Raw genomic sequence first — 26,623 nt, 5'->3', positions numbered from 1 at the left:
TTGCTCTGCCGTGTGACAACCATCAGGTCCCTGAAGGTGGCTCATGGCCATGCTTTGGACCACAACTGTATAACTTCCTGTTCTACATGGTGAGTGATCCAGGGAACTTCCATGAGCCAGGATGGGAAACATGGCCTCAGACGAGACCCCAATACTGCCACCTCCCACCGTCTCATTCCTGCAGCAGCTTATACGTTGGTAGAGACCTTCTCGAGGAAGGAATGAAGGAAGTTATTTCCAAGCTTGGGTCTTGGGAGATAGAGACAGGACAGGATTAGCAGCTTCGTGAATGGCACCCCTCGGCTATATGGGGTTTCCCGAGGCTCTTTAACACTCCCAGGCGTGCTACAGAGCAGTGCTTGAATGGGCATATGGGTGGGGGCTGTGAATTTCACTTCCTAACAAGACCCTCGGCGATGCTGGTTTTGCTGGTCTGTGGACCCCACACTTGGGGGTTGTGAGACTGTGGAAGACAAGTGGAAGACCGTTTGGGATCAGAGTCCAGAATCTGGATCTAAGTCCACAACTTAGAGAGAAACTGTCAAGAGTCCTCTTTTTCTCTGCTCCTCCTCCTCCAACTAAAGAATCAAAGGCTCCATGATATCAGAAAAAAAAAAAAACAGCTTCATGGATTTGTTCCAGTGGCATACGTGGTGCTCACCCATAAGCTGGTCAGACAGACCACGGGCCGCCCAGCCCCCCGGCCCCGTGGGTCACAGCAGGTTGTTTGCACAGACTCGGGAGGAACTTTGTGGTCTGTCCCCAGTACAGCCCGTACAGACATGCCTGTCTGGATGCTGGCAGCATGTTCATTGCTGAAGGATGGGAGACATTGCCCAAGGCAGAGCCCGCTTCTCACAGCAACCTTTGCGAACAGGACAAGAGTGGTTCTTGGAGTTTTCCAACCACACTCTGGGGAGGCACTGCTTTGGGGATATTTGATGATGCTCCACCACTCGCCAAGTGACTGTTGTGTGAACACAGCAGGAAAATGACTGGGGTCGCTGGTGTTCCTCCTCCTGGTTACTAACCCCCTGCTCCACCCCCACCCCCGTTTCCCGCAGCTCTCTTGGCATAGGAAGAGCCCTGGCAGAGAAGTCCACGTGCCTTGGTGTCTGTGGTTCCTTCTTCCCTTCCCTCCAGGACAGAAGGATGTAGTGGCTGCTTGAAAAATCACAGCGATTTGCTTCCCTCTTTTGTGCTAGAGTGACTTCCAACCTTTCCCTTGACACCTGGACCCAGACGCGAGGGTGACTTTGCAGAAGTTGATACAGGGTTGTTGCGCAATGCAAGTGGCTCTCTCCTTTTAGAGGGACGCGGTGCGTGCTCTCGCAGGCTCTGCAGCAGTGAAAAAGTTACCTGATGTTGACCGGAACTCAGGGCCACCTTAGCTGTCACACCATACCACAGCCCTGTGTGGTTAGGAAGAAGCTTGGCGGTGGGGAGGTTTTCTATTGGGGTCTGGGAGCCGAGGAAAGGCCTGGGATAGGCTAGATGGAAACTTCTGCCTACCACCATCACATCCCCACCCAGCCTCTTTACTAAACGGGTTTCAGGGATTGTCTGACCTGTGCCCGAAATCAGATGACACACAATCAGAGTGAACAAAGCAGAAAGGTAGGGTGACTGATCATATTTCAGTAGGTCTTTGGTGCTGGCAGCTTTCACCTTTGTCCTTGAGAAAACAATCTCAGGTGAAGTACAGAGTGTTGAAAATAGGGTTTAACATAGAGCCAGTCACTTGCCAACTTTAACGGGCGTGCTGAGCTTTCAGAGTGTGAACACTGCTAGCCAAGTGCCTCATCCCAGGGGCCCCCAAAACCTCCGAGTCGTGTTGATGCAACAACAGACATACACAAATCCAAGAAAAGTCACTTATTCCGTTAAGAGAGAAGGTGGCAAGGATACGTGACAGCAAAGAAATGATTGCTTCAAGGGGACCAGGAACAGATGACCCTCACGGTCACTGCCCCGCCTGGCTACGGACATGAAACTCTGAGCTGATGATGCTTGAAGCGACCCGTGGACAGCAGTACACAGGGAAGGCAGCAGGTCTCTAAAAAGATCTCTGAGCCTCTCTGAGCTTGACAGCTTTTGAGTCCTCGCCTGTACTTAGCAACAAATCCTGGAGGGAGGGCTGCCTTTAGAAGGATGACATTCTTTTCTTCTCCCCCGTATCCTCACTTGATAGTTCTTAATGTGAAAGGCAGGATGATTAGATACTAGAAGACTTTTTTTTTTTTAACCAAACATCTAAAGGTATAATTCACTGTCACTGCCTGAGTCCCACCTCTTGGCAAATTTCCAAAATAAACCAAGGGCCTGTCTCCTTGTTGTCTTCCAGTCTGAGGAACGTGTCCTTCGGGTTTGACTGTGGTGTTGGCCTCGTCCTTAGATTTCTCCTTGCTCAGAGTATACGTGCCGTGCTGCACGAACACATCCACGTATGGTTGGAAGTCCTTCCAGCACCTTTCCTTGTGGGGACCCCCGTACTGCTACAGACAGGAGCATCATGTCAAGTGTTGAGAGTGACCTGGGCTTGGGGTGAGCAGGTGCAGAGTGCAGTGTTACATGGGCACTCGGTCCACGGCCAGACGAGACCGACAAGCACAGGCCTGGAAGCTGAGACCCCACGCCAGCAGGTGGAGGCTCACCAAGGCAGAGAGGCGCTGGCGAGGGAGACCAGGCAGGAGCTGGTCTCTTCGGGAAAGGCCTGCTGGTGAATCCTGGGGTTGATAGGAGTATGCAAGCCAAAACAGTGGGAGTGTGTCATTGGGGCCAAAGCACAAAAGCCTGGACTTTCTCAGAACCTGGTCTTTGGAGTCTTTGCAGTGTCCTGGGAAGTGATTGGAGACCTTGCCCTTCATACCTTGTCAGGTCTTCACACAGCCCAGAACACAATTCTGTTGATTTGGGTCTAAGACTGGACATTGGAGCGAGTGCAGCAGGAAATGTTAGATAAAGTGCCTGACCGTGCGCTGTGCTATGCTTAGTCGCTCAGTCATGTCCAGCTCTTTGAGACCCCACGGACTGTAGCCCGCCAGGTTCCTCTGTCCAAAGGGGATTCTCCAGGCAAGAATACTGGAGTGGGCTGCCATGCCCTCCTCCAGGGGATCTTCCCAACTCAGGGGTCAAATCCAGGCCTTGCACTTTGCAGGTGGATTCTTTACCATCTGAGCCACCAGGGAAGCCCCATGGATCACTCAAATAAATAAGACATAATAGCTGTCCTCATCAGCACTGGTTATCTAAGCTTCCCTCTGAACCTTGCTGATAGCAGACACTGTAGCTGAAGGCTGCAGGTTCCCTGACCGCTGGTTTCATGTGTTTTCCCTCTGTGATCTACACCTTCGCTGGCCAGCTCCTGGAAGGCAGGGCTGTTTCTTTTTTATTATAACTTTCTTTTAAAGTTTGTTTGTTTTTACACTTGGCTGTGCTGGGTCTTCACTGCTGCTCGGGCTTGCTCTGGTTTTGCCGAGTGGGGACTACAATCCAGTTGTGGTGCGCAGGCTTCTCATTGCAGCGGCTTCTCTTGTCATGGAGTGTAGGCTCTAGGCATGCCGGCTTCCATAGCTGCAGCTCCGTGGCTCTAGAGAGCGAGCTCAGTAGTTGTGACACATGGGCTTAGTTGCCCCTCGACATGTGGAATCTTCCCAGACCAGGGATTGAACCAGTGTCCCCTGGACTGGCAGGCAGAGTCTTTACCACTAGACCACCTGGGGTGCCCGGGGCTGTTCCTTACTCATCTTTGTATCCTCAGCATCTAGCACCATGCTGGGTATCTGAGGTGACGCTAATTCGTTTTTCCTTTTATGGAGCAAAAACACAAGGAGAATTAATTACACATGACCTTGACATGCCTAGGTTTTTAAAAAGGCTTTTTAGTGCCCCTACCTCCACCCCCAGTAGATCACAGCCTCTTTCTCTCCTCCGGATTTTGGCCCTTCATCAGTATGATCCTTCCCTGCTCTCATTTGCCAGAGGCTACAAGAGACAAGCAATGTTTGCAGGCCCATGAAATGTTTGCATGAGGCTGTCTCGTGCTGCAGGCGGAAGCCATTCTGATGGGCTCTCAGCCGAACAGCCACGGTTGGTTCTCCCCTTGAAGGCAAAGTTTTGGGTCATAAAGCATGAGGAACATGGGCATCCTCTTACAGAGGGATGCTTTTGGGGGTGGGGTTTACAGGGAATAAACTTGAATCGAGACTAAGTACACTCAACTGCGCTCTGTTGACTGTTCTTTAACCCCTGTCAGATTAACCCCTGTCCCAGGTTAATCTGGTAAACTCGATGCTATCCAAACTAGCCTCTGTCAGACCAGCAGCCCTTAATCTTCTGGGCTCCACACAGCTTCCCCCCGGGCCTGCTGGTGTTTTGGCAGACGCAGTGGCTATTCTTTCGTACTTAGGATTCTCTTTTTACCCGGAGCCCTGGAGGCCCTCCGAGCTTTGCGATCCAGACTTGAGCCCAGCCTTCGCCTCCCAGATGGTAATTAATGTTTACACAAAATGACAAGCACAAAATGGAATCTCTTTGAGCCCTGCCAAGCACCCATCATTCCCCTGATCACCCACTCTTACAGTGTTTGAAAATTAATTTGCCTTGAACAAACATTGGGCTTTCCTCAATTTATTTGTACAGTTTCAGTGACCGAGAAGGAAGGAGCTGCAAGACTGAATGTCATCCCTCCATTCGTTCAAGTAATTGAATCTGCTAATGGAACAAACTGGTCTCTGCTTAATCCTTTGCCAAAAAGAGGGAGAGGAGGAAAATGAAGAGAAGTGTGTGTTAGAGAAGGGAGATTGTTTTCAGTCAAACACCATTGGTGTGTATAGTTTTAGAGATGGTACTGGGAGTTCCCCTGAGGTCTAGTGGTTAAGGCCCCGCCTTCCAATGCAGGGGGCGTAGGTTCGATCCCTGGTCAGGGAAGTAAGGTCCCACATGCTTGTGGGGTGCAGTCAAAAATTAAAAATAAAATACAGATGATACCTAAAACAAAGGGAGAGTTCAGAGTATTGGTAAATGAATTCAGCAGTCATTTTTGTTTCAATAAGTATATACAAAACATGCACACGTACTTGCTAAGTCTTTTCTGTCATGTCCGACTCTGTGTGACCCTATGAACTGTCGCCTGCCAGGCTCTTCTGTCCATGGAATTCGCCAGGCAAGAATACTGCAGTGAGTTGTCACGTCCTCCTCTTAGGGATCTTCCCAACCCAGGGACCAAACCTGCATCTCTTATGTCTCCTGCATGGGCAGTTCTTTACCACTAGTGCCACCTGGGAAGCCTTATACAAAACATGCAGTCTTTGCTAAAAAGGAGATTTTGTCTGAGGTCGCAGGGTAGACAACAGAAGGTGTTTTTAAAGAATGGATATTGCTGGCAGCTTGAAATAATTGCATGTAGATTTACAGAAATCTGATGCTTGCCTGTGTTTCTGGGCTGTTTGGGTTGGACATTTCCACATTTACTGATGTTCCCACTTTTAAAGTCTGGGTTCCTTTTCTTATTTGGCTACCATCTTCTTTCTATGTGGTAAGGTTTCTGTGGCTCTTTCATGTGGACAAGTAAGTAGAAAAGCTAACTAGAAGGTAGAATAGAATAATTTAACAGTAGGCCACGTCCAGTCGTAGATGATAGGGATCAAACATTCAGAAAGATACAGATGGATGGATGGGTGGGTGCACTGCCTAGTGGCCATTGTCCCACAAGATTCTCATGAGGCCTTTAAGGCTCATTCATATTTGCTACAATAATCACCTTGTAGTGGGTAAATTAGGGCTTTCTAATCCAGTGTAAGGACTTCCCAGTGGCAAAGAACCCACCTGCCAGTGCAGGAGACCCAGGTCCAGTCCCTGGGTCCGGGAGATCCCCTGGAGAAGGAAATGTTTACCCACTCCAGTATTCTCGCCGGGGAAATCCCATGGACAGAGGAGCCTGGCAGGCAGCCGTCCACGGGGCTGCAAGAGTGTCAGACACGACTTAGCAACTAAATAGCAATGGCAATCCAGTGTAAAGACCAGAAGCACAGAAATGTGTCTTGGGAGAGTTTTTCTCCTCCTCCTCCCCGTTTCCCCTTTCCCCCTCTTCCTTCTCCATCATCAGGGTTCACCATTTCCTTTCTCTTCAGATACAGCAGTTAGAACCAATTAGAAACATTGAGAAGTTGATGGAAGGCTAATGCCCTTCATATATGATCCTCATTTCTGATAGAAAAACACCATCTGTCCTCTGGGTGGAGAGCTTTTTTAAACCTCCATCCTGTATGTGGGGCAGTTTAAAAAGATTTAAACAGTTACTTTCCTGGTTGATTTCTTTAGATAGTGGAGGTATATTTGTCTATGAAGAACTCTTTTGAAAATATAATCCTTTACTTTTCTTCTATGATAATAATACATATTCTGTATAGAAAATTTGGAAAGTTAATAAAAGCACAAATTTAAAAGTTTGAGTCAATGGTTATTTCTAGTTGATGGAATTTGTTGTTGTTCAGTCAGTAAGTGGTGTTTGGCTCTTTGCGACCCCATGGACTGTATACAGCATGCCAGGCTTCCCTGCCCTTCACGATATCCCAGAGTTTGCTCACATTCATGTCCATTGAGTCGGTGATGCTGTCCAACCATCTCTTGCTCTGCCACTGTCTCCTCCTTTTGCCTTCAATCTTTCCCAGCATCAGAGTCTTTTCCAATGAGTCAGCTCTTTGCATCAGGTGGCCAAAGTATTGAAGCTTCAGCTTCAGCATCAGTTCTTCCAATGAATAGTCAGGGCTGATTTCCTTTAGGATTGACTAGTTTGATCTCCTTGCAGCCCAAGGGGCTCTCAAGAGGCATCTTAATGCGTATCCTTCTAATCTCTTTTGGTGTGTATATGTATGTATTTATGCAGATAATAGAGATAATAGTTTCCTTTATTTTACTTAATAGTAATTTTGTCTTGAAATAGTTTCCATGAAATTAAATCTTTTTCTATAGTAGTTTTGGGAACATTGATCACTTATTTTGTGCAATACATTGTGAAAAGCACATAACATGACTTTCTAGCTTCCACAATAGCCCTTTCAGGCAGTTGCTACATATTTACAGTAAGTTATTAGAATTCTGGAAACAGCAGTCCATCACAGGGACATAATACATCAAATCTCATCCTCACCCGCACCCAGCGCCTTCTTTGTATAAGAAATATTTTATAGCACACTCTCATCGTTTAATTTCTGGAGCAAAATATTTGGTTTATCCATACACTATGTTTGGCTTATCTATACACATAATTTTAAAATGTATATAAAGCCTTTAATGAAATGTAAAGGAGAAACAAATAGAAAGTAACTTATAGTAACATAGTATGTTTTAAGTACATACATGCCTGTTTACATTAGAAAGCAACGAAAGGTCAGAGGCTGAATCTGTACATAGAGATACAGCTATCGTAGTAATTCCCACAGCAGGAGCAGCCTCACCACTGACATCACGATCTTCCCAAGTGAGAAAAACTCCACCACAAGACCTAACACAGCCGACAGAACAGCATTCAATAGCTGTGTTCCTTGAAAACCCCAGTGTGTATTAAAACGATGCAAAAAATTATTTTGTCTTTTCTTTGTAAAGACAGGCTCTATGTTTTTCAGCTGCACAGATGTTCATTGGGACTTTAGAAAGTGAGCCAGGATACTGCGTGGGGTTTACCTTCATACCATGAAACGTCTCATCTCTGAGAGTCACTGATTTCCTCCAGTCACTGTGACAGACACATACACTCCAGCGAACTTGGAAAACCCCTCAAGGGGTGGTCTCTTGGAAGACCTGCCTCTTCTGTGGCTTACCCTTTAACTTCTCTCTCTCTCTCTCCCCGCCCCCGCTCCACCCCCATTTATTTATTTATTATTTTCTGCATCATAAAACACCCTTGAACACAGATTCTCAAAGCATTTGGCGGGTACATGTTTCTGAAAGTTGAGAGGCCTTCTAATTTCATTGTCAGGTTTATTCCCAAGTGCCGTATGATTTTTGTTATTTTTTAGATAACATTTACTCATTAGGTTGTGTATCTGGCTGCGTCAGGTCTTAGGCGCATCATGTGGGACCTTTCAGTGTGGTGCCTGGACTCTAGCTGTGACACACACACAGAGCACGGGCTTAGTTGCTCCGGGGTATGGGTGATCTTAGCTCCCCACCCCGGGATCGAACCAGCATCCCCTGTATCGCAAGGCTGATTCCTAACAACCAGACCATTTGGGAAGTCCCATGGTTTTTGTGACTGTCATGGGAATTCTATTTTCTCATCACTATTGCTGCTGTGTAGAAAAGCGACAGATGTTTGTGGTTTTTCTTTGTTCAGATACCTTACTGAGCTCTCTTATTAATTCTTGGTTTTTTTTTTTTGGCTAGCTGGTTGTTTCCCAACTCGATCATTATGTTTTTTGTAAATAACAGTTTTGCCCCTTCCTTTGGTTGTAGGTCTGCTATTGATTTTCAGTTTAAACATCCGTGATCATTTGCTTCTTACAGGTTTAGTCCACATTGTCTATAACATAACCTGGTGCCTTTTTTTCGGTTGAAGTGGTGTTGATACGGAGTCGTTTTTCAGTTGACTTTTATGATTGGGTTGCTTTTAAGTCAATTTTTGTAATTTATATTTTTCACCAAATCCATTTAAAAAATTATTAGTATAAGTGTATGCACTGTATTTTCTTATTTTATATAAAAGATACTCTCCATGCCTATTAGTCATACCACTCTTCAAATCCCCAATTTTATATGCTTTGCTTTTTTCCTTTGCTCAGACTGTTTTTAAACATAAGACCAATTTTAAAATTTTTAATAGGTTATGTGATCACATGATTCAAAAATTTAAATATGCATGTATATCGACAGTCAAGTATCTCTCCCTCCCCCAATTCCCTGTCTCCCCAGTTCTTACTCCTCCCCAAGCCCCTAAGCAGGTGTGTGTGCATGCTAAGTCGCCTCAGTCGTATCCGACTCTGTGCTGACCCCATGGACTGCAGCCCCCCTCCCAGGCTCCTCTGTCCATGGGATTCTCCAGGCAAGAATACTGGAGTGGGGTGCCATTTCCTTCTCCACCCTAAGCAGGTAATCCAAGGCTATTGGTTTCTTGGGTATTCTTCCAGAGCTTCTTTAGATATAAAGTAATAATGAAATACATATTATTTTTCTTCATTTTTCATAAAAGCTAGGGTATGCTCTACATTGTACATATGTAGCTCCTCATTTATTTGTGCAGTTGCAGTCCTTCCACTGTATAGATGTATCAAATTTATATGTAACCCTAATGATTACATTTGAGTTGTTTCCAAACATGTGATTCACATCCTGATACTGTTTCACTGTGTCTGTAGACCAAATTGTTATTTGCCAGGTCAAAGAAACTCCTTAGTTTTTTGGGTAAATGTTGCCACATCACCCTCCACAAAGGTGACAGGGTTTATATTCAACTAGCAAACTAAAACAGTGGCACCCCACTCCAGTACTCTTGCCTGGAAAATCCCAGGGATGGAGGAGCCTGGTGGGCTGCAGTCCATGGGGTCATGAAGAGTTGGACACGACTAGCGACTTCACTTTCACTTTTCACTTTCATGCACTGGAGAAGGAAATGGCAACCCACTCCCGTGTTCTTGCCTGGAGAATCCCAGGGACTGGGGAGCCTGGTGGGCTGCCATATATAGGGTCACATAGAGTCGGACGCGACTGAAGTGACTTCACAGCAGCAGCAGTAAACTAAAAGCGAGCCCATTTTCCCCAGAGAATTTGTATCCAAGTTGTAGCCAACTCAAGCACATTTTTCCTACTCTACCCTTAAATTAAAAAAAATAAACGTATTGTGCTTGAGTCAAGTTTGTTGAGATATAATTTACACGCAGTACATTGAGCCTTTTTACTGTACAGTGTAATTCAAATTTGCATATCCTTTATTGTAAGCATAATGTTATTTTTACAAACACAAAGAGAAATTCTAAAACCCCCCAAATGGAATAAGACTTCTAAATAAGACTAGTCAATTTGCACACGGTCTTATTTCCTTCAGCCTCAGCACATTTCATCCTTTGGTAAATTCAGAGCACACTAAGCAATATCCCTCTCCCCCCACCCCCACTCCAAAAAAAAAAAACCTTTTTCTTTTTTTATGTGTTCTTGCCAGTTTTGGAGAAGCTCAGTAAGATAAATGGACTGTCAGGATGAAAGAGCTTAACTGGGAAGATGCATTTATTGAATAATTGAAAGGAAGAGGAAATGCATTACCGATTAGCCACAAAAATGCATGACGCCTAATCCGTGCCTCCGGGATCCATGTAAATGGGGGTCGTAAAACTTTCAGCCCCATAGTTCTTACCAGCCTTCCAGCCTGTTGCTGCCTTGCTCATAGGCTGCAGCACCCTCACTGATGGATTGATGACAGCTTTCAGATTGAGCCGAAGGGCCGTCTTCCAGCAATCCTCTCTAGCTTTCCTAACCCTTTTCACTATCTGGCTGTACTTAAAACATTGTAACCGAATCCTGGATTCATCATTACCTGCTTTGTTTGAGGGTTATTTTGCTTCTTAGGAGGTGACATTGTGTAAATCAGAAAAGAAGCACTTGGTGGAGGCAGAGTTGGGGCTAGAACTCTGCGTCTGGTTTATTAAACCACAAGCAAGTTCCTTAACTTCTCTGGGTTTATCCCCCGTCTAGTCAGAGGGTTAGATAACACCCCTACTACTCAGAACAGTCCAGGTGTCAGCATCACCTGGGAAATTCTCAGAAAGGTGGACTTTGGAGCCCCACTCATCCCGCCACTGAACCTGCACTTGAATCCGATCTTCAGGGGATTCATATGCACATTAAACTTTGAGAAGTGCTGGGATGGTCTCCCAGATTCTGGTCTTCTTCCAAAATTCTGTGCCTCTTGATTCCCTAAGTCATTCCTTACGGATGGTTCCCTACAAATGTGTAGAGTTTGCTAGAAAGATTTTGGTCTTGCCTGTGTACCTCGTTGAACATCACGGATGGCAACGATGCCAGTCTCGGCACCACTCCTGACTCCAGCTGGGTTTGGGTTGGTCCTCAGACAGTGGGACAGTAGAGGTAAGAACCACCTCGGTTTGCCTTTATGGGGCCTTGGGAATTGAGCCAAAGCCTGCACGGTGCCTGCTGCAGACTCAGCTGTGTTGTCCAAATTCTAGAGGCTCATTGATTAAAGAACAAGAGATAAATATAGGCAAGCTAGATGGAATAAAATGCTTATCTGTGTGTTTCTGTTGTACTTCCTTACTGGCCTAAGTAAACTGAAGTAATAACCTCTGGGTGGTGTCCCTTGGGAAGGAAATTTTCTTTTATGTCTGAGAGAAACTTTAGACCTTGATTTTTGGAGGGAGGTCATGAATTTGAATGTAACCTAACATAGAGATGGGAAATACTTATGTATTTATTTGTCACTATCCTCGTCCTGGAAGGCTTCCCAGGTGGCTCAGTGGTAGAGTCTGCCTGCAATGCAGGAGACCCGGGTTCGATTCCTGGGTCGGGAAGATCCCCTGGAGAAGGAAATGGCAACCCACTCCAGTATCCTTGCCTGGGAAATCCCACAGACAGAGGAACCTGGCAGGCTACAGTCCACGGGGTCACAAAGAGTCAGACATGACTTAGTAACTAAATAACAGCAACATCCTTGTCCAGAGAGAACAAAGCAGTACAAAAAGATGGGAATATATTCCATTTTGTATGTTTGCCGTATTTGTCACAAAAGCATCACAGTCCTCAGCTGTCAAAGCAGGAACAGTCCCTGCTTATGCACATAGGACCTCATGGAGGAGGTTCTCTTATTTCATCCTCTTAGGATTTCCTGGGTGTTAGTGCTTTCTGCCCCAGGCCTGACTAACCAGCCTGCAGCCTGGGAAGCCTGTGGTTTTCAGTGAATTTGTATAATTGCTTGCTATGGAAAATCTTGTGAAAATGATAAAAAAAAAAAAAAAGCAGTGAAAAAGCAGCAGCACCAACATCCTCAGATCTGGGTGTCTGCCGATGAAGGGTCTTCCTCTGTGATGTGGGAGTTCTTATGGCTGAAGGGGCTCTGTGTCCACATCAGGAACTTCCTGTCCTCTCTCAGCCCTCAGGTTCTGGAAATTCATAACACATCCGCTTTTCATAAGCAAAGATCTGCCTAGGAAAGTTCTGAAGACAGCACTGGAAAAAAATGTGTGTGCGTAGGATGTCAGAAATCTAGAGTTCCTTTTCACCAGATCCATCCGAACCTTTATCCTTTCATGCCTGAATTACGTGAAGAGGGGTCTTTCTTGGCATCCTGTTAGTGTGATTGTTCCACACTGGTCTGCAGGACTTGAGGATAGCTGAGTTCATAAGAGCTAACCACGTGGTTTGTTTATAAACCCACCATTTGTTTCTGCTTTTGTGCATGTTACAGATTTGATCTGTTTTACCAAAAGAACACTGAAAATAATGGATTGCTTTGATGCAAATTTCAGGGAAAAAAACATGACAAGTGTATACACCCAATAGGACATCAACAGACATTAATAGGACCAGTGAGAATACCGTGTATTTTTCACACTTGATAACAGGAAGATGTGAAGAGAAAGGTCATGCCCAAAGTAATTCATTTAGGAATACCTGAAATACACCATTTTAGAGAATGTTGTGATCTATTCTCTTCCTGTTTTTAAGCTTTGTAATAATAGAAAAGGATGGATTTTTTTTTTTTTTTAAGTGCAAAAATGTGGGGAAGATAATCCCTGCCTCCCTCCCCCCCACCCCCCCACAAAGATGTGCATGATCAGTCATGGTCAACTGTCTGCAACCCTGTGGACTACAGCCCGCCAGGCTCCTCTAGCCATGGGATTTTCCAGGCAAGAATACTGGAGTGGGTTACCATGCCCTCCTCCAGGGGATCTTCCCAACCCAGGGATCCAACCTGCACTTCCTGCATTGGCAGGCGGATTCTTTACCATAGAGCCACCTCATTATATGCAATACCATATTTGTCTCTCATTATTCTGTTAGAGAATTGTATGGAGTTTGACTTATGGGGTCATCAGGGTACCCATATACTAGATGTGGCATGGGCCTTTTGACCTTTGGAGGGAAGTACATCATTTAAATTCATACAGGAGCATCTGTTATCTAGGTATCATTAGTTACTGTAGAATTTACTTACATTTCCCATCCCACTTGGTCTCAGGGTCCAGATTCACCTGGCCAAGGACCCCTCCTGTGGTCCAGAGGGAATTCTTTAAAAACTCAAGCCTGTGTAGTTGACGGTCAGTTGGTCTATATTCATGTTTGCTCCTTCGATCTCAAACGGTTGAATCCTTAGTGAGCCGTAGGAGGCCTGACCTTTGACCAGACATTTAGCTGTTGCTCAGCAGAAATGTCTCCAAATGTCAAGCGTGCTTCATCAGTCAGAATGCAAAGGGGAGAGGAGGCAAGGCAGAGAAGAAACGTCTGCGGGGCTAAATAACATTTGCCTCATGTGCTACTGAAAACACTTCTCCTTTGTATAGTCAAGAACTGTGTTTGGGGACTTCCCTGGTGGTCCAGTGGCCAAGAGTCTGAGCTCCCTATGCAGGGGGCCCAGATTCAGTCCCTGCTCAGGGAACTAGATCCCACATACCACAAGTAAAGACTTCAGGGGCAGCACCTAGGACCCAGCACAGCCGAATAAATGAAGAATTGTTTTTAAAGAACTGTATTTGTTTTAAAAGGGGTGAATCGATTTATTGTCTACTGTTCGTGAATTTCACTGCATAATCTTGGTTTGTCAAGATTAAGGGAAACATTTATTTGTAGACTCTGATGGCCTCAACCACTTTCTGGAAGCCAGCCTTATCTGGCTGGTGGACCTTTCTAGGACCTGACCGATCGTGTCGTTGGGCACAGGTGACCCGGCCCGGGGTCAGCTTAGCTCACTCACCGTCTGCCTCGCTCTTCTCTCCGCTCCCCCGCACAGATCCGGAGCTCGGCGTCGGCGCGCTACCCCACCACGACGGCCACGATGCGGGGCCCATTGTCCCCAAGGTATCGGGTCTAGAGCGGAGCCAGGAGAAGAGCCAGGACTGCGGCAAAGAGCCCCTGTTCGAGCCCGTGGTGCTGAAGGACGCGCGCCCTCAGGTCCCGCCGCCGCCGCCCCAGCCCCAGGCGGAGCCCCAGCCCCGAGCGCCGTCTCCGGACCCCGCGTCGGGGCCGCGCGCCGAGCCCCCGCCGCCGCCCCCACGCCCGGGCGCGCAGCCGCCGCCCGCGCCCCCGGAGGCCTCGCCGCAGCCCGCGCCGCCGCAGGCGCCCCGGCCGCCCCGGCCACAGTCCCCGGGGCCGCTGCCGCCCCAGGCCCTCCCGCCCGCGCAGGCCCACCCCTCCGCCCAGAGCCTCCCCCAGCCGCTGTCCGCCTACAACAGCAGCAGCCTGAGCCTCAACAGCCTCAGGTGAGCCCCCCGGCGTCGGTCGTCTTCGGTGGGACGGGCAGGTGGCGGTGGGCGCCGGGGCTCCCATGGGGACCGGAGTCCCCGTTGGAATCTCTGTCACCGTGTTCTCCGCCAGGCAGGCACGGAAGACGGGAAGGGGTCCGAGGCGCAGGGAGACAGGGTCTCTGGGGAGAAGATGGGGTGGGACTGGGTTGAGGATCGGTTGGGTGGTAAGCACTGGGGGAGACCTCGACTATCTGCGGAGGCTCCCGAGGGTGACTGCAGCGGGGAGGAGGTTCAAGGGAGAGTCCAGGGCGCTGTGCCTGGGACCCTCCACTGGCTCCCGGGCCGGAGGCAGGGAAGGGAAACCAGGGGAGATGCCCAGAACATTAAGGGAGTCTTAGAAGGGAAGCCGTTTGCCTCCCTGTCAACATCTCCCCACATCTCCTGGCGGGCGGGAGCGTGGAGACCGAGGAGTGGTCTGGTTGGAGGAGTTTCCGTGGTGACTTCCGCCAGGTGGGTCACAGGGATACAGGAGAAAGATGTTGGGTTTAGGAAAGGAGAGGCGTTCCTCCATGGGGAGCCAGGCCTCTTGTGTCTTGTCTTCGCCAGATCATAGAGGGAAGGTTGACAGGCAGCACAAGGAGAAAGGGAAGGGAGCTGGAGGCCGGGTGCAGGGCGCGGTGGGGCCCGCGCCCGCGTCTCCCCGGGCTGTGCTCAGCGCGCTCTCACGGCTGGGGGAGCGTTTTCCATGTGTCAGCCTGGTGCCTGGGGCTGAGGGCCCTTCTTTTTCCTGTCTGTGACGCGGAAGGAAGCGCCTCCGCGGGCCGGGCCCATCTTTCGTGGCCTCCGGTCCGTGGAGGTGACAGGGCGCCCCGGCTCCCTGCTTCCCCCTTCCCTGTGCTTCTTCGCAGAAGACGGAGCAGACAGACCTGGCGAGCCCAGGTCACCAGCTTGCTCGTTTCCATTGACGTGGCCCCTGTAGGAAGAGTGGCTGGCACAGGGTATGAAGGGCAGCTCTCTGGACAGGGCGATGGGGGGCAGCTGGGAGCAAGCTGCTGTTCACTGTGTCCACAGCTGAGGGGCCGGCCTAGAGGAGCTGCGACTTCAGCAGAGGCGCTGTGTGCGCAGGGCGGGGACCTGCGAAGACGGAGGAGCGAGAGGAGACGTGTTAAATGGCTCTATTTGGCTGCGTTTTGTTTTTAAGAAAGTTGATTACTGACCCCCTTTTTCCTTTCTTCTCTCTTTTTCTTTTTTGGTGTTCCAACAGCAGTAGCAGAAGCAGCACTCCAGCGAAGACTCAGCCCGCCCCCCCTCACATCTCCCACCACCCCTCGGCCTCCCCGTTCCCCCTGTCCCTGCCCAACCACAGCCCCCTGCACAGCTTCACGCCCACCCTCCAGCCCCCCGCACACTCACATCACCCCAATATGTTTGCCCCTCCCACTGCTTTGCCTCCTCCACCACCTCTGACATCTGGGAGTCTGCAGGTGCCCGGACACCCGGCCGGGAGCACTTACTCAGGTAGGAGGGAGGAGCTGGCCTGGCTTCTCCGTGCTCCCGCTCTCCCTTCCCGAGGCCTCACCCCGTGTTGTCCCCGATGATTAGGTTTGAGCCACTCCCCGTGGTCCACTTTATAGTATGTCTTCTTCCTCCGGTCCCCAGTGGGCTGAGAGTCTGCAGAAAATGTACCAGCAGCCCCCATCCCAACCTGTCACGATCCAGGGGATTCTGCCAGAGAGAACTTTGTAGGCATGAGGCTTTTCTGACCAGGTCTGCCCGCTGGGCAGTAAAGCACAGGCTTGTCTGGGCCCTATGGGCATGACAGAAGCTCTCCATACCCCGTGTCTGTTTCAGGCCAGGATCTTAAGTCACATCGTGGCTTAAGGTATTTGTTTTAGTCAAAAAAGGGCTCTGCCCTGGTGGCTAGGCAGGTAAAGACTCTGCCTGCAATGTGGGAGAGATCCGAGTTCAGTCCCTGGGTCAGGAAGATCCCTTGAAGAAGGCAGTGGCAACTCACTCCAGTACTCTGGCCTGGAGAATCCGATGGACAGAGGAGCCTGGCGGGGTCACAGTCAGATATGACTGAGCAACTAGCGATTAAATGAGGCCTTCTACCTTGGGTGGGGAAAATGCACTTTTTGAGGCAACATAGCCCAGATTTTTAGACACACTTAGGGTTAGGTATTGGGTTCTTTGCTCCTCACCTGTATTAATTGAGCCAAGTGTCCGAACTTCGGGTCCACTACGGCCAAGCTTTGCCATCAGTACAGAGAGCTATAGAGCAGAGGTTTACCCTTGGAAGAGGGCATGAGGAAGCACTTAAAAACGTTCATTTCTTTAACCCTCGAAACAACCCCCCACAGCACAGGCAATGTGTTGTCCCCCATTTGACAGATGAGGAAACAGACACAGATGGTGATGGGCAATGCCCTGGGTCACTCAGCTGCCCCGAGAAGAGCTGAAACTTGACCTCCGGCCGTGCAGCCTGGACCCTGTATGCGCACGGCACTGGTGGACCCCTCGTCCCGGAAAGCCTGGACAGAGAACAGAGTTAGGCTGTTGACTGGGCCTTAGCCTCCTCTGGCTGGCTGGCGGCCCCTCTCCACAAAGGCCCGGTGTGGAGCCCTCCTTAGTGAGCCCCTTGGATGTCCTGCTCTTGGAGGAAATGACCACCCGGGAAAAGGTGTCACCGTCTGCCTCTTCTTCTTTTCCAGAGCAAGACCTCTTGCGCCAGGAACTGAACACGCGCTTTTTGGCCTCTCAGAGTGCTGACCGCGGGGCCTCCCTGGGCCCCCCGCCCTACCTGCGGACCGAGTTCCACCAGCACCAGCACCAGCACCAGCACACGCACCAGCACACGCACCAGCACACCTTCACGCCCTTCCCCCACGCCCTCCCGCCCACCGCCATCATGCCGACGCCGGCCCCGCCCATGGTGCGTACCGGGCGGAAGTGCGAGGGTGGGCGGCGCCATGCTCTTTGTCCGCAGCCCCGTGGGGCTGGCAGGGCCGTCTGGGCGCAGCAGACTGGCTGGGGGGCTCCGTGGCCTTGCCCGACTCTCTCTGGGATACGCCCGGCTCCAGGTGGCACTGACCCAGGGCCTGAAGTGGGAGCTCTTTTCTGACCCATTATTCTTAGCGCTTTGGGTGGACTGTATTCCAGATGCTCCCCAGGGCGGTCACATCCAGTGTGTCGGTAGTTAACTTCTTACGGGTGATTTTGGTTTTGGGGGACATCTTGGGGAATGACCACCAGATCTAAAAATGTATCTGCCGGTGTTTTGCGCTAGCAGATAAACGCTCACAGAATCCTGGGAAGTCTGGAAGGGAGAGGGCCGGTGGGAGACTTGGACGGCCCTGGGTTCCCCCACCCACTCTCGCGGATAGTTTTCTAAACCCGCTCTGTCGGAAGTGTTCTATGTCTCGCATCTCGTGAGACAGCGCCCCCTGTCTACTGCTATGCGCTGCAGCAAGCAGTCCAAATAGCCCGGTGCTAAGAGGGACCACTGCAGGGAGCGACGTGGTCTTGGCCGTGGCTTGGGACTAACGTGCCAGGGGTGGAGTTGGAGCCAGTTAGGGTTGATTTTTAATTTAGGAGCTGTAAGGAACAGCACCACAGTATGATGCTAACTGGTCTGAGATGGATGCGTGTCCAAACAGTGACAATTAGAATTTTACTTATTTTTTAATATTTCAGGAAATACTTGATTGAAGGCGATGAGAACAGGCATTGTGAGGATTTGAATTTCGTGATTCACTGAACTTTGCATCCTCTCTTCCCTCCGTTCTCCCCCATTTTGTTCAACTTAGTTTTTTAAAAATACATATTTCAAAGTTTATTTTATAAACCTTACTTAGGAGAATGTTAGCGGTGAGGCCTTGGGACCAAAAATTTTTCCTCGGATAAATCCTGCATCTGTTGTTTTGGATTAACTCGACTTTTCCACAGTTATATTTTTAAGGACCTGTTTATATGGGGAAGGAGTTTATACCAGTCTGAGTGAGCCGTTTCACAAACAAGTTAAATCTAACTGATGGGAGTTACAGCACAGGATGAGGACAGTATTTAGAAGAAATCATGGTATATACTCTTTCCTGCTTGAAAGAAATGTTCGAAGGCCAAGCCGGAATTGCTCTGTACTCAGCAGGGGGCAGTGGGGGAGGTAATTGTTGTTCAGTTACTAAGTCCTGTCCAACATCTTGCACCCTCCGACTGCAGCACACCAGGCCGCCCTGTTCCCCACTAGGGGGTAACATAAAAACAGCTGAACGTACCATTCTGCCAAAGCAAAGATGAAGACAGAGGGAATTCTTTGGATAAATCAGAGCCAGTGCTCACTTCTCTCTGATTTATCTGAACAACTGCCTCCTCTCTCTAGTTCAGACGCTTGGTTCCTGCCCATCTCTAAATAAAGCCTAGAAAGAAAGCCACTCTAGTGTAGTCACAGCCTGAAATGCTCTGAATGGGTTTTCACTTTGACTTTCCATTCCTGTTGATTTCTGGTCAGAGAGACTCAGGAACTCTGAATGATTTCGTATACACTGCGGTCACGGAGTCTGATGCCTGCCTGACAACAGAGAGGCCTCCTTGGGGCCGCCTCCGCTGAAGCAGTAATAGAAATGTAGTTTCTCTAAGTAACTAGCTTTTGCTTTGATCCCTTTGCAGTTTGACAAATACCCTACAAAAGTTGACCCATTCTACCGGCACAGTGTGAGTTACCATGCTACCCATTCAATGTAACCGCTTTTCCATTTCCATGCTCTCGCCACCGATCAGTCAATGGCTCGCAGCCTTCCTTAACCATCTTTGCAAGAACTCCCATTGCTCCTCGTCACTTCGGATGCTTGCTTTTGTGACGTTTGCTTTTGGTAAAGATGCAGTATCGTCTTCTGAATCAAAAGGTCATGAGCCAGACTTTAAAGTCCTGCCAAGTGGGGCATCCACTTAGTTGGAGGTGTTAGAGTTTTAGGAGCTTCTGAAATCACAGATTTCAGTCCTCAGTAGAGATGTTATTAACACACAGAGTTCCCAGAGTTGAATTATGTTCAAGTTCCCATCTTGAATTATGTCTTCCAAAGAAAGTACCGTGTCTTTTTGACTCATGACTTCAAAAAGCAGATTTTCATTTGTTCTAGACCATTGATCCCTCTTCCACGTGGCTGGCATTATTTTCCTGAGCTCGTGCTAACTCGTTAAAAATATCATTTAAATGAAAGAAGGTCTTACATGCATGATTTTTCTTTTCTTTAAACTCATTCTTTGTTCTTTAATAGAAGTTGTTTCATGCGATTTTAAGAGAATGTTTTGGAACTTAAACTGGCGCCAACTGAAGTTACATGTTCAGTTACTTATGAGAGCTTCTTTTATAACAGAAACTTTGAATATCTTACCATGATATTTTGATTATGGAGTGATACTGCATCATTTTTACCTGAAGTTTTGCAAGTTTCTTTGCTCAGTGGTTTATTTATATATTTTTTTGAATGAAACTGGAAAGAAAGACGTTTAATAACTGCTCGTAGCCATGTCGGTTCACCATCTTAAACTATTTTTGTTCTCATTTTTGGATAGTGTTACCTTATGGTTCAAATGGAGGACCACTCAATAGATCAGCCAACCCTGTGAATTCATTCATACTCTCAACGAGATCATTAGACACTGTGTTAGTCCTAAACTGTGAGGAATCAGCTGAGAAGTCCAGGCTAGACAGTATTAGAAATCAACTAAGAACTGGTTATGGAGAGACATTTGGAAATGGCTCGAGGGGAGTCTCTATAGAAAGGGATGAGGAAAGGGTATCTATCTAAGTGCCTGGGTTCCCCGAGTGTTAGACACTGCTCTGCTCAGAATTACGACATAAAAGCATTTTTGTAAGTGGACATGCAAAATCCAGTAGAGCCATTTTATGAATGGTACCACCCTTAATAATAACAACCAGATTTCTGTCCTTTGTCTGTATTTGCTAAATTAAATTAAGGACCGGCTAACAAAATCTTCAGAGAAAGTTTAGCTGCTCTACTGGTAGCTCAGTTTACTTCCTCGGACACCATGCAGTGTCTCGGCATAAACATGTTCCACAGAGAGTCCTAGATGTGAGCTGGAGGATAAACCTGCAGGCCTGAGTTTTTTGAAACGTTCCTGTGTTGTTACTCAAGTACTTCAGATTTTTACTCGAGGGGTGGAATGCTCTATTCAAAGAGGGTCAGAAAAGGAAAATGGTGAGAACATCCAATTTTTAAATTGAAAACATTAAAGGAAAAATACCCACTTGGAGGCAGAGTAATAGAAATTGGAGTGTTTTAGTGTGATGTATTTAATTACTCTGCTGCACACAGTATACTGGGAGAGAGTTATTTCATATTATTAGTTATAGTGGATAATATATGAAGTGCTCAGTCTCCCCTGCTTTGCAGATTAGGATGTTACAAAGGGGAGTTAAGATACAATACACTCAAGTATCTAAAATGCAATTTTAGACTTAAAAGTAGTTTTAAATGAGGGCACTTGGTTTGCAATCACTGTTTAAGTGGATTTAGTTCAATATCAATTAGTCTGAAAAACTTTGCTGCATCATTGAGGGGAGCAAAATGAAATAAAGACCAACGGAAAAAGTACGTGCTTTGAAAACAGACCCGATTGTGAAATGACCAGTGGATTTCAGCCATTACCTAGAAATAGCTCACATAAACACATCATTAGGGAAAGCTTGAATTATTCTTGTATTTTTGACATATTGTGCAACCATAAGGGCGGGACATCACTAAAATGTATCTCTGTGGTGAGTTTTTCAAAGTAAATGGAACCAGAGCGATAGATTCCCCAGAAACGATATATTTTTAGGTGGAGGAAAAGATGAGTCTGCATTGTCTTCTGCTGTGTATTTCCTTCCTCCATTGTGTCCTCTATAAACTATTAATTCAAGAAAATCCACACTTTAAATTGAGAATCCTCCTGCTCCCCCACTGAGTGGGCAGACTGGCATGCCCAGGGCTTACCTTGAACGGCCTCCAGTGATTTTACGTTCATCTACAGGAAAACGTGAGGCCCCATTGAAAGTGTCCTCTTGAGTCATTTTATTTTCCCCTTCCACAAATACTTGTCATCATTTTAGACAATTTAAATTGTCCTTGGAACTGCCACTTACCAGAACAACCTAATGAAGCAAGGACTGTGCATATTTTCCCATTTCCTCAAAACTATTAAAAATCTAAAAGTACTAATTGAGTTTTAATGGTGTAAAATCTTGGAATCCATGAAGACTTGCTTCCTTTCGTCTTCCTTTTTTTCCCCCTTTTTCCTATTTTCTAATTAACTTGTAATTTTCTGGGCATCTTATTTGGCTCAGCACCCCCTCCTGCTTTTGATATGCATTAAAGTCTCCAACCATTTAGGACTTCTATCCGATTTAACAATTAATAATTAGAAAAGCTCCCTTTCTAATGATGGCCTCATCTGGGACATCATTTGCTGGCTGATTGATTCTGAACTACTTTTAACTTTTAAGTTAAGTATTCATGGCACATCTGTGTGATCATTTCATTGTGGCTTCTTATGACTAATGGCATCAAACTGAGATGACTTGGCTGGCTAATGTGGACGTCTTTCTGTGGGAGGGGAATGTGAATGTATCATTTGCCTCCTATTAAAATATTTTCTCTCCCCCCCTCCATCTTTGGCCATAGCTCTTCCATTCTTATCCTCCGGCTGTATCGGGCATCCCCCCTATGATTCCGCCCACCGGCCCTTTTGGGTCGCTGCAAGGAGCTTTTCAGCCTAAGGTAAGAAACCTCACAGCGAAAACAACACCTTCGAACTTTTAAGTGGCGCCTCGGGCTAAGGCGGGTGGGTAGCTTCCCATCCTCTTACCTGCCAGGGACTAATTTTTCCATCCAAATGGACCACTGGGATTGGAGTGTGAATATTTTCTCCTAGTCCATCTAGCCACAAACCTCAGTCAGAATTTAATTTTTAACCTGTACTACCCATGTCGTCTCACTAAATATATATTTTTTGTTTTTTCACCAAAACTGTGGACATAAGCTTCTGATCAGGAAATATATGAGCTGTCAGATGTATGTGCATCAAGTTATTTATCCTTGAGGATGTCCATGATTAGCAAAGCTGAGCCTTATTGATTGGGATAGAAGGGAGGGAAAAGGTTCCAAGCTAAAATCGCATCCCTTTCACTGTGTTCATTCTCCTTCACTTTGTTCCTCAGTCCCCTCTGTCTGCAGAGAGAGTCTGCCTCCAGCTGGAGGGTAGTGCTTTCTCATTTTCTCCTCCCTTTCTGCCTTCTCTGAAGCTTCCAACCCCGCTGCCAGGGTCAACTTCCCAAGGTTAAGACTAGCATCCTAGCATGAGATAAATTAACCTTTTGCCCTTTAGAGGGGCTTCCCTTGGTGGCTCAGATGGTAAAGAATCTGCCTGCAGTGTGGGAGACCTGCATTCCATCCCTGGCTCGGGAAGATCCCCTGGAGGAGGGCCTGGCAATCCACTCCAGTAGTCTTGCCTGGAGAATCCCATGGACAGAGGAGCCTGGCGGGCTACAGTCCACATCATCCCAAAGAGTTGGACATGACTGAGCGACTCAGACTTTCAGTTTCGCCCTTCATAACAACAGAATTCTTCTCTACCTAGCCAGTGATACTCCCCTCCATTCGGTCTCGAGTGATCTCCGAGGGCCAAAACTAAGGCGTTAGTTCTCAGAATACTCCTCGTTTTTTGTGACTTTACATCTATCACAGCCCCTACTCGATTTTCAGAAATGTATTTCTTAGTTAGTAGCCATTCTCAGACTGTAATGTAGGAAATTTTGCTGTGTGATTTCGGTTTCCTTTCCATCTTGTTTCAAAGATAAAACACAAATTTGGGGCCAGTCTCTCCCAGGATGAGCGCATATTACCCTAACAAAGGCATGCTGCCCTAAAATTAGAAAAGAAAAAACCAGAAAGCATTAGGGGTGAGAATGGCTGCACCTTCCAAATCCCAGGGACCTACACAGAATTGCAGCTCCTATGCAAGGTCAGACCTTGGTGGGCCTTACAGATGACCATACTCAACACCTCCCATCTCGGGACCAAATGATGGTGATTTTTAAACTCCTTCCCCCCATCAGCTCTTGGCTACCCTCTCAGAGCCTGGTCGGTCCCCACCAGGTTACAGGAACTCTCTCGTGCATCCCCAACCAGACTGGTAGGTCACTTTATAAATTACTTGATTTCCCTCACTCACAATTATCCAATCACACAGAAAACTACATCTGGGCAAGAAAGTGTCTCTCCTGGTGTTGAAATAGGCCTTTCCAGGCCATCTTACTGATTGAATATGTAGATTGCAGTTCATTAGCAGAGTTCTTCATATGTATGCAAATCAGGCTGTTAACAACTCTAGCTTAATTGTTAGCCCTGCAGCAGCTGACTGCTTTTCTTTCTCCCATTCTTTTTTTCCCCTTCTTGTAGGCCAGCTTGGTGCCTGAACTGAGGGCTCTTTATTTCCACACGAGTTAACTTCCTGGTGTGAAGGGATTCGTAGAAGTTGTGATTTCTTAAACAAAATACCTGGTGAAAAATATTCTAAACCCTTTGCCCACTAGAAAGTAGTGCCTTATGCCTGCGATGGGCTTTTTGTTGTTGTTCATTCAGAGGACAAAAGCCTATAGATAAGGTTGTTATCATTAATGCTGTTTAAGAATGGTTCTGGGAATGGGAAAGATGGTGCAGAATTACTTTAGAAATGACATAATGGTAGGTCTGTGTGGTCCCCAAATTAGGTTCCCTTGTCCCATTCCCACCATCGCTAATGAGTAATTACTGAATGTAATTCCTTGTTATCATCTGCCAGTTAAAATGTAGAGAGGTAGCCTAATGTCTGGGAAGCACACTCAGTTATTCTGATGAGAAGCACCTGGTCCCACAGGTTAGACTGATGTTCACTTAAGCATTTCTTGGACTGTGTGGTGATAAAGCAAAAAACCCACAGTGAAGGACACAGAAGATGGATTTCAGGGCCGGGCTCCCGTCTCCATCTCTCCTGTCTCTGCCCTGAGATGTCATCGCTGGGACAGGGCAGGCTTTGGTCAGGTCCCCTGGGGAAATGGGGAATGGGGGGGGGGTGGTTCCTCATGAAGAGCATCTGGGGTCTCAGGAAAATGGATCCGTCCACTTGTATTCCATAATGAAACAAACAAAAAAGGGACACTTGAATTCGGTCCTTTAGAATGAAAGGAAGACCTTGGTTTCATGTTGCATGTCATGTGCTTCCTAAGCTGTGGTCTCATTACTTTGTAGACGTCCAACCCGATCGATGTCGCCACCCGACCTGGGACTGTCCCACACACTCTTCTCCAAAAGGACCCGAGGGTAAGTGCAAGGTCGGGCTGGGCCCCAGGGTGACAGGCAGCCCAGCGGAGTGCCTGTTCCTTTGTTCTTCCTTCTATTTTGTGGAAGAAGATGCTAGTTGAGGGGCTTTCCTGGTGACTCAGAGGTAAACAATCTGCCTGCAATGCAGGTGGCCCAGTTTCGATCCCTGGATCAGAAAGATACCCTGGAGAAGAGAATGACTACCCATTGCAGTATTCTTGCCTGGAGAATTCCATGGACAGAGGAGCCTGGCCAGCTACATACAGTCCATAGGGTCACAAAGAGTTGCAGACAATTGAGCGACTAACACTTAAGCTAGTTACTCTTAGAAAACAGAATGTCTCTTGCAGCTGTGTGACGCCAGGGGAGTGACTTTGCGTGGGGAGAAGAGGGTGGCTTATGGTCTAAGCCCAGGCTGGTGTGGTCCCCCACCCCCCGAGCGGCCTTCTCTGTCTGCATCTCTTAACATCTCTCGCACACAAGCCATAAAACACTCTGAATGGAGAAGCAGTAAGCGCTTTTCTTTCTGGAGCTCACACAGCTCTTCCGGCCACTCGATTTCTCCTGTGGGAAGGAACCTTTTGTGCTCTGGAGCTAAATAAAATATCCATTACACTTCGGTTGTGTTATTTATTCATAACACAGACCAACTCAGAAAGAATCTGAAGTTACACAGCAGATACAATCTTGTCTCATTGATTGTTATCCATCTTCATAGTAAATGTGGGGGGAAAAAATTACCTGTCACAATATTGTCTTTGACCCCGAGTAAGGGCAAAGGTTATCTGAAACTGATGACCAGAGTTAGGTAGATACGTAATATGACTCAACTGTGTATTTACATGAACTTTTGTGTAATGAACTTCATTTTATTTATTTTAATTAATGTTTATTGGATTATAAAATTTGTAAAGTTCCTTTACAATGCTCTTAGCTTCTACTGCAGAGCAAGATGAATCAGCTTCATATATATGAAATACATATGTTGCCCCCCTTTGGACTTCTTCTCATTCAAGTCCCCACAGTGTAGTAAGTAGAGTTCCTTGTGCTATACAGTGTCTTCTCATTAGTTACCTATTTTATTTTCTTGAAAGTGTTAGTTGCTTTTATTAAAGTGTTAGATATCTATTTTATTTCATTGAAGGTGTTAGTTATGTCTGACTCTTTGCGACCCCGTGAACTGTAGCCAGCCAGGCTCCTCTGTCGGTGGAATTCTCCAGGCAAAACCACTGGAGTTGGGTAGCCATTCCCTCCTCCAAGGGATCTATATTATACATAGTATCATTAGTGTATATGTGTTAATCCCAGTCTCCCAATTCCTCCCACTGCCCCCCCTTCCCCCTTTGGTATCCATACATTTGTTCTCTGTTTCTGCTTTGCAAATAAGGTCGTCTAGATAGTGAACTTCACTAAAATGTCTAATACCGCTAATGATAATTATTAAAAATTGCCCATTTTTACTGTATAGTCTGGAAAGAACACTTCTCCCCAGTTATTATTAGTGTCCAGCCGTCTATAGTCTGAAGGCCGTCTCCCTTAGACTTAGCTGAGGTTGGGAAGGGCTGCTCAAGACAGTGAAACTCCTCAGATGTGTAATGTGAGCAAATCATTTTGCCGGAGGGCAAATCGCTATTGATTAAACTTGTCCGGGGGCTCGTCAGCGTAGATGTACCAAAGGCTTGTGAGGTGGGGGAGGGGACGCTTGGCACTTTTGATCGTGTGAAAATGGGTTAATTATTCTCTAAAAGGGCTTCATTTAAAAGTAAAATTCTAACATTTTAATTTCCCCTCCTAATGAAGCACTACAAATTTGTTAATTAGAGCAATTGTTTGAGTGACAGGCATGTAACCAAGTTGTCATTT

The 26,623-nt window shown here is 47.1% G+C and overlaps 1 protein-coding gene across 1 annotated transcript in view; it reads left to right on the top strand.

The window, feature by feature from the left end:
- Positions 1-26,623, top strand: part of AUTS2 (activator of transcription and developmental regulator AUTS2) — a 1,187,145-nt gene that overhangs the window by 1,143,630 nt on the left and 16,892 nt on the right. Inside the window, exons 7-12 of the mRNA XM_061153366.1 lie at positions 13,952-14,420; positions 15,670-15,923; positions 17,117-17,337; positions 19,068-19,112; positions 22,085-22,180; positions 24,689-24,760. Coding sequence (XP_061009349.1) covers positions 13,952-14,420; positions 15,670-15,923; positions 17,117-17,337; positions 19,068-19,112; positions 22,085-22,180; positions 24,689-24,760 — 1,157 coding nt within the window. The remainder of the gene's footprint in view (positions 1-13,951; positions 14,421-15,669; positions 15,924-17,116; positions 17,338-19,067; positions 19,113-22,084; positions 22,181-24,688; positions 24,761-26,623) is intronic.

This window comes from Dama dama, chromosome 10 (genome assembly GCF_033118175.1).
Source record: "Dama dama isolate Ldn47 chromosome 10, ASM3311817v1, whole genome shotgun sequence".
In the NCBI taxonomy this organism is placed as follows: domain Eukaryota; kingdom Metazoa; phylum Chordata; class Mammalia; order Artiodactyla; family Cervidae; genus Dama; species Dama dama.
The sequence above is the reverse complement of the archived record's forward strand: the minus strand, read 5'-3'. Positions and strand labels throughout refer to the sequence as shown.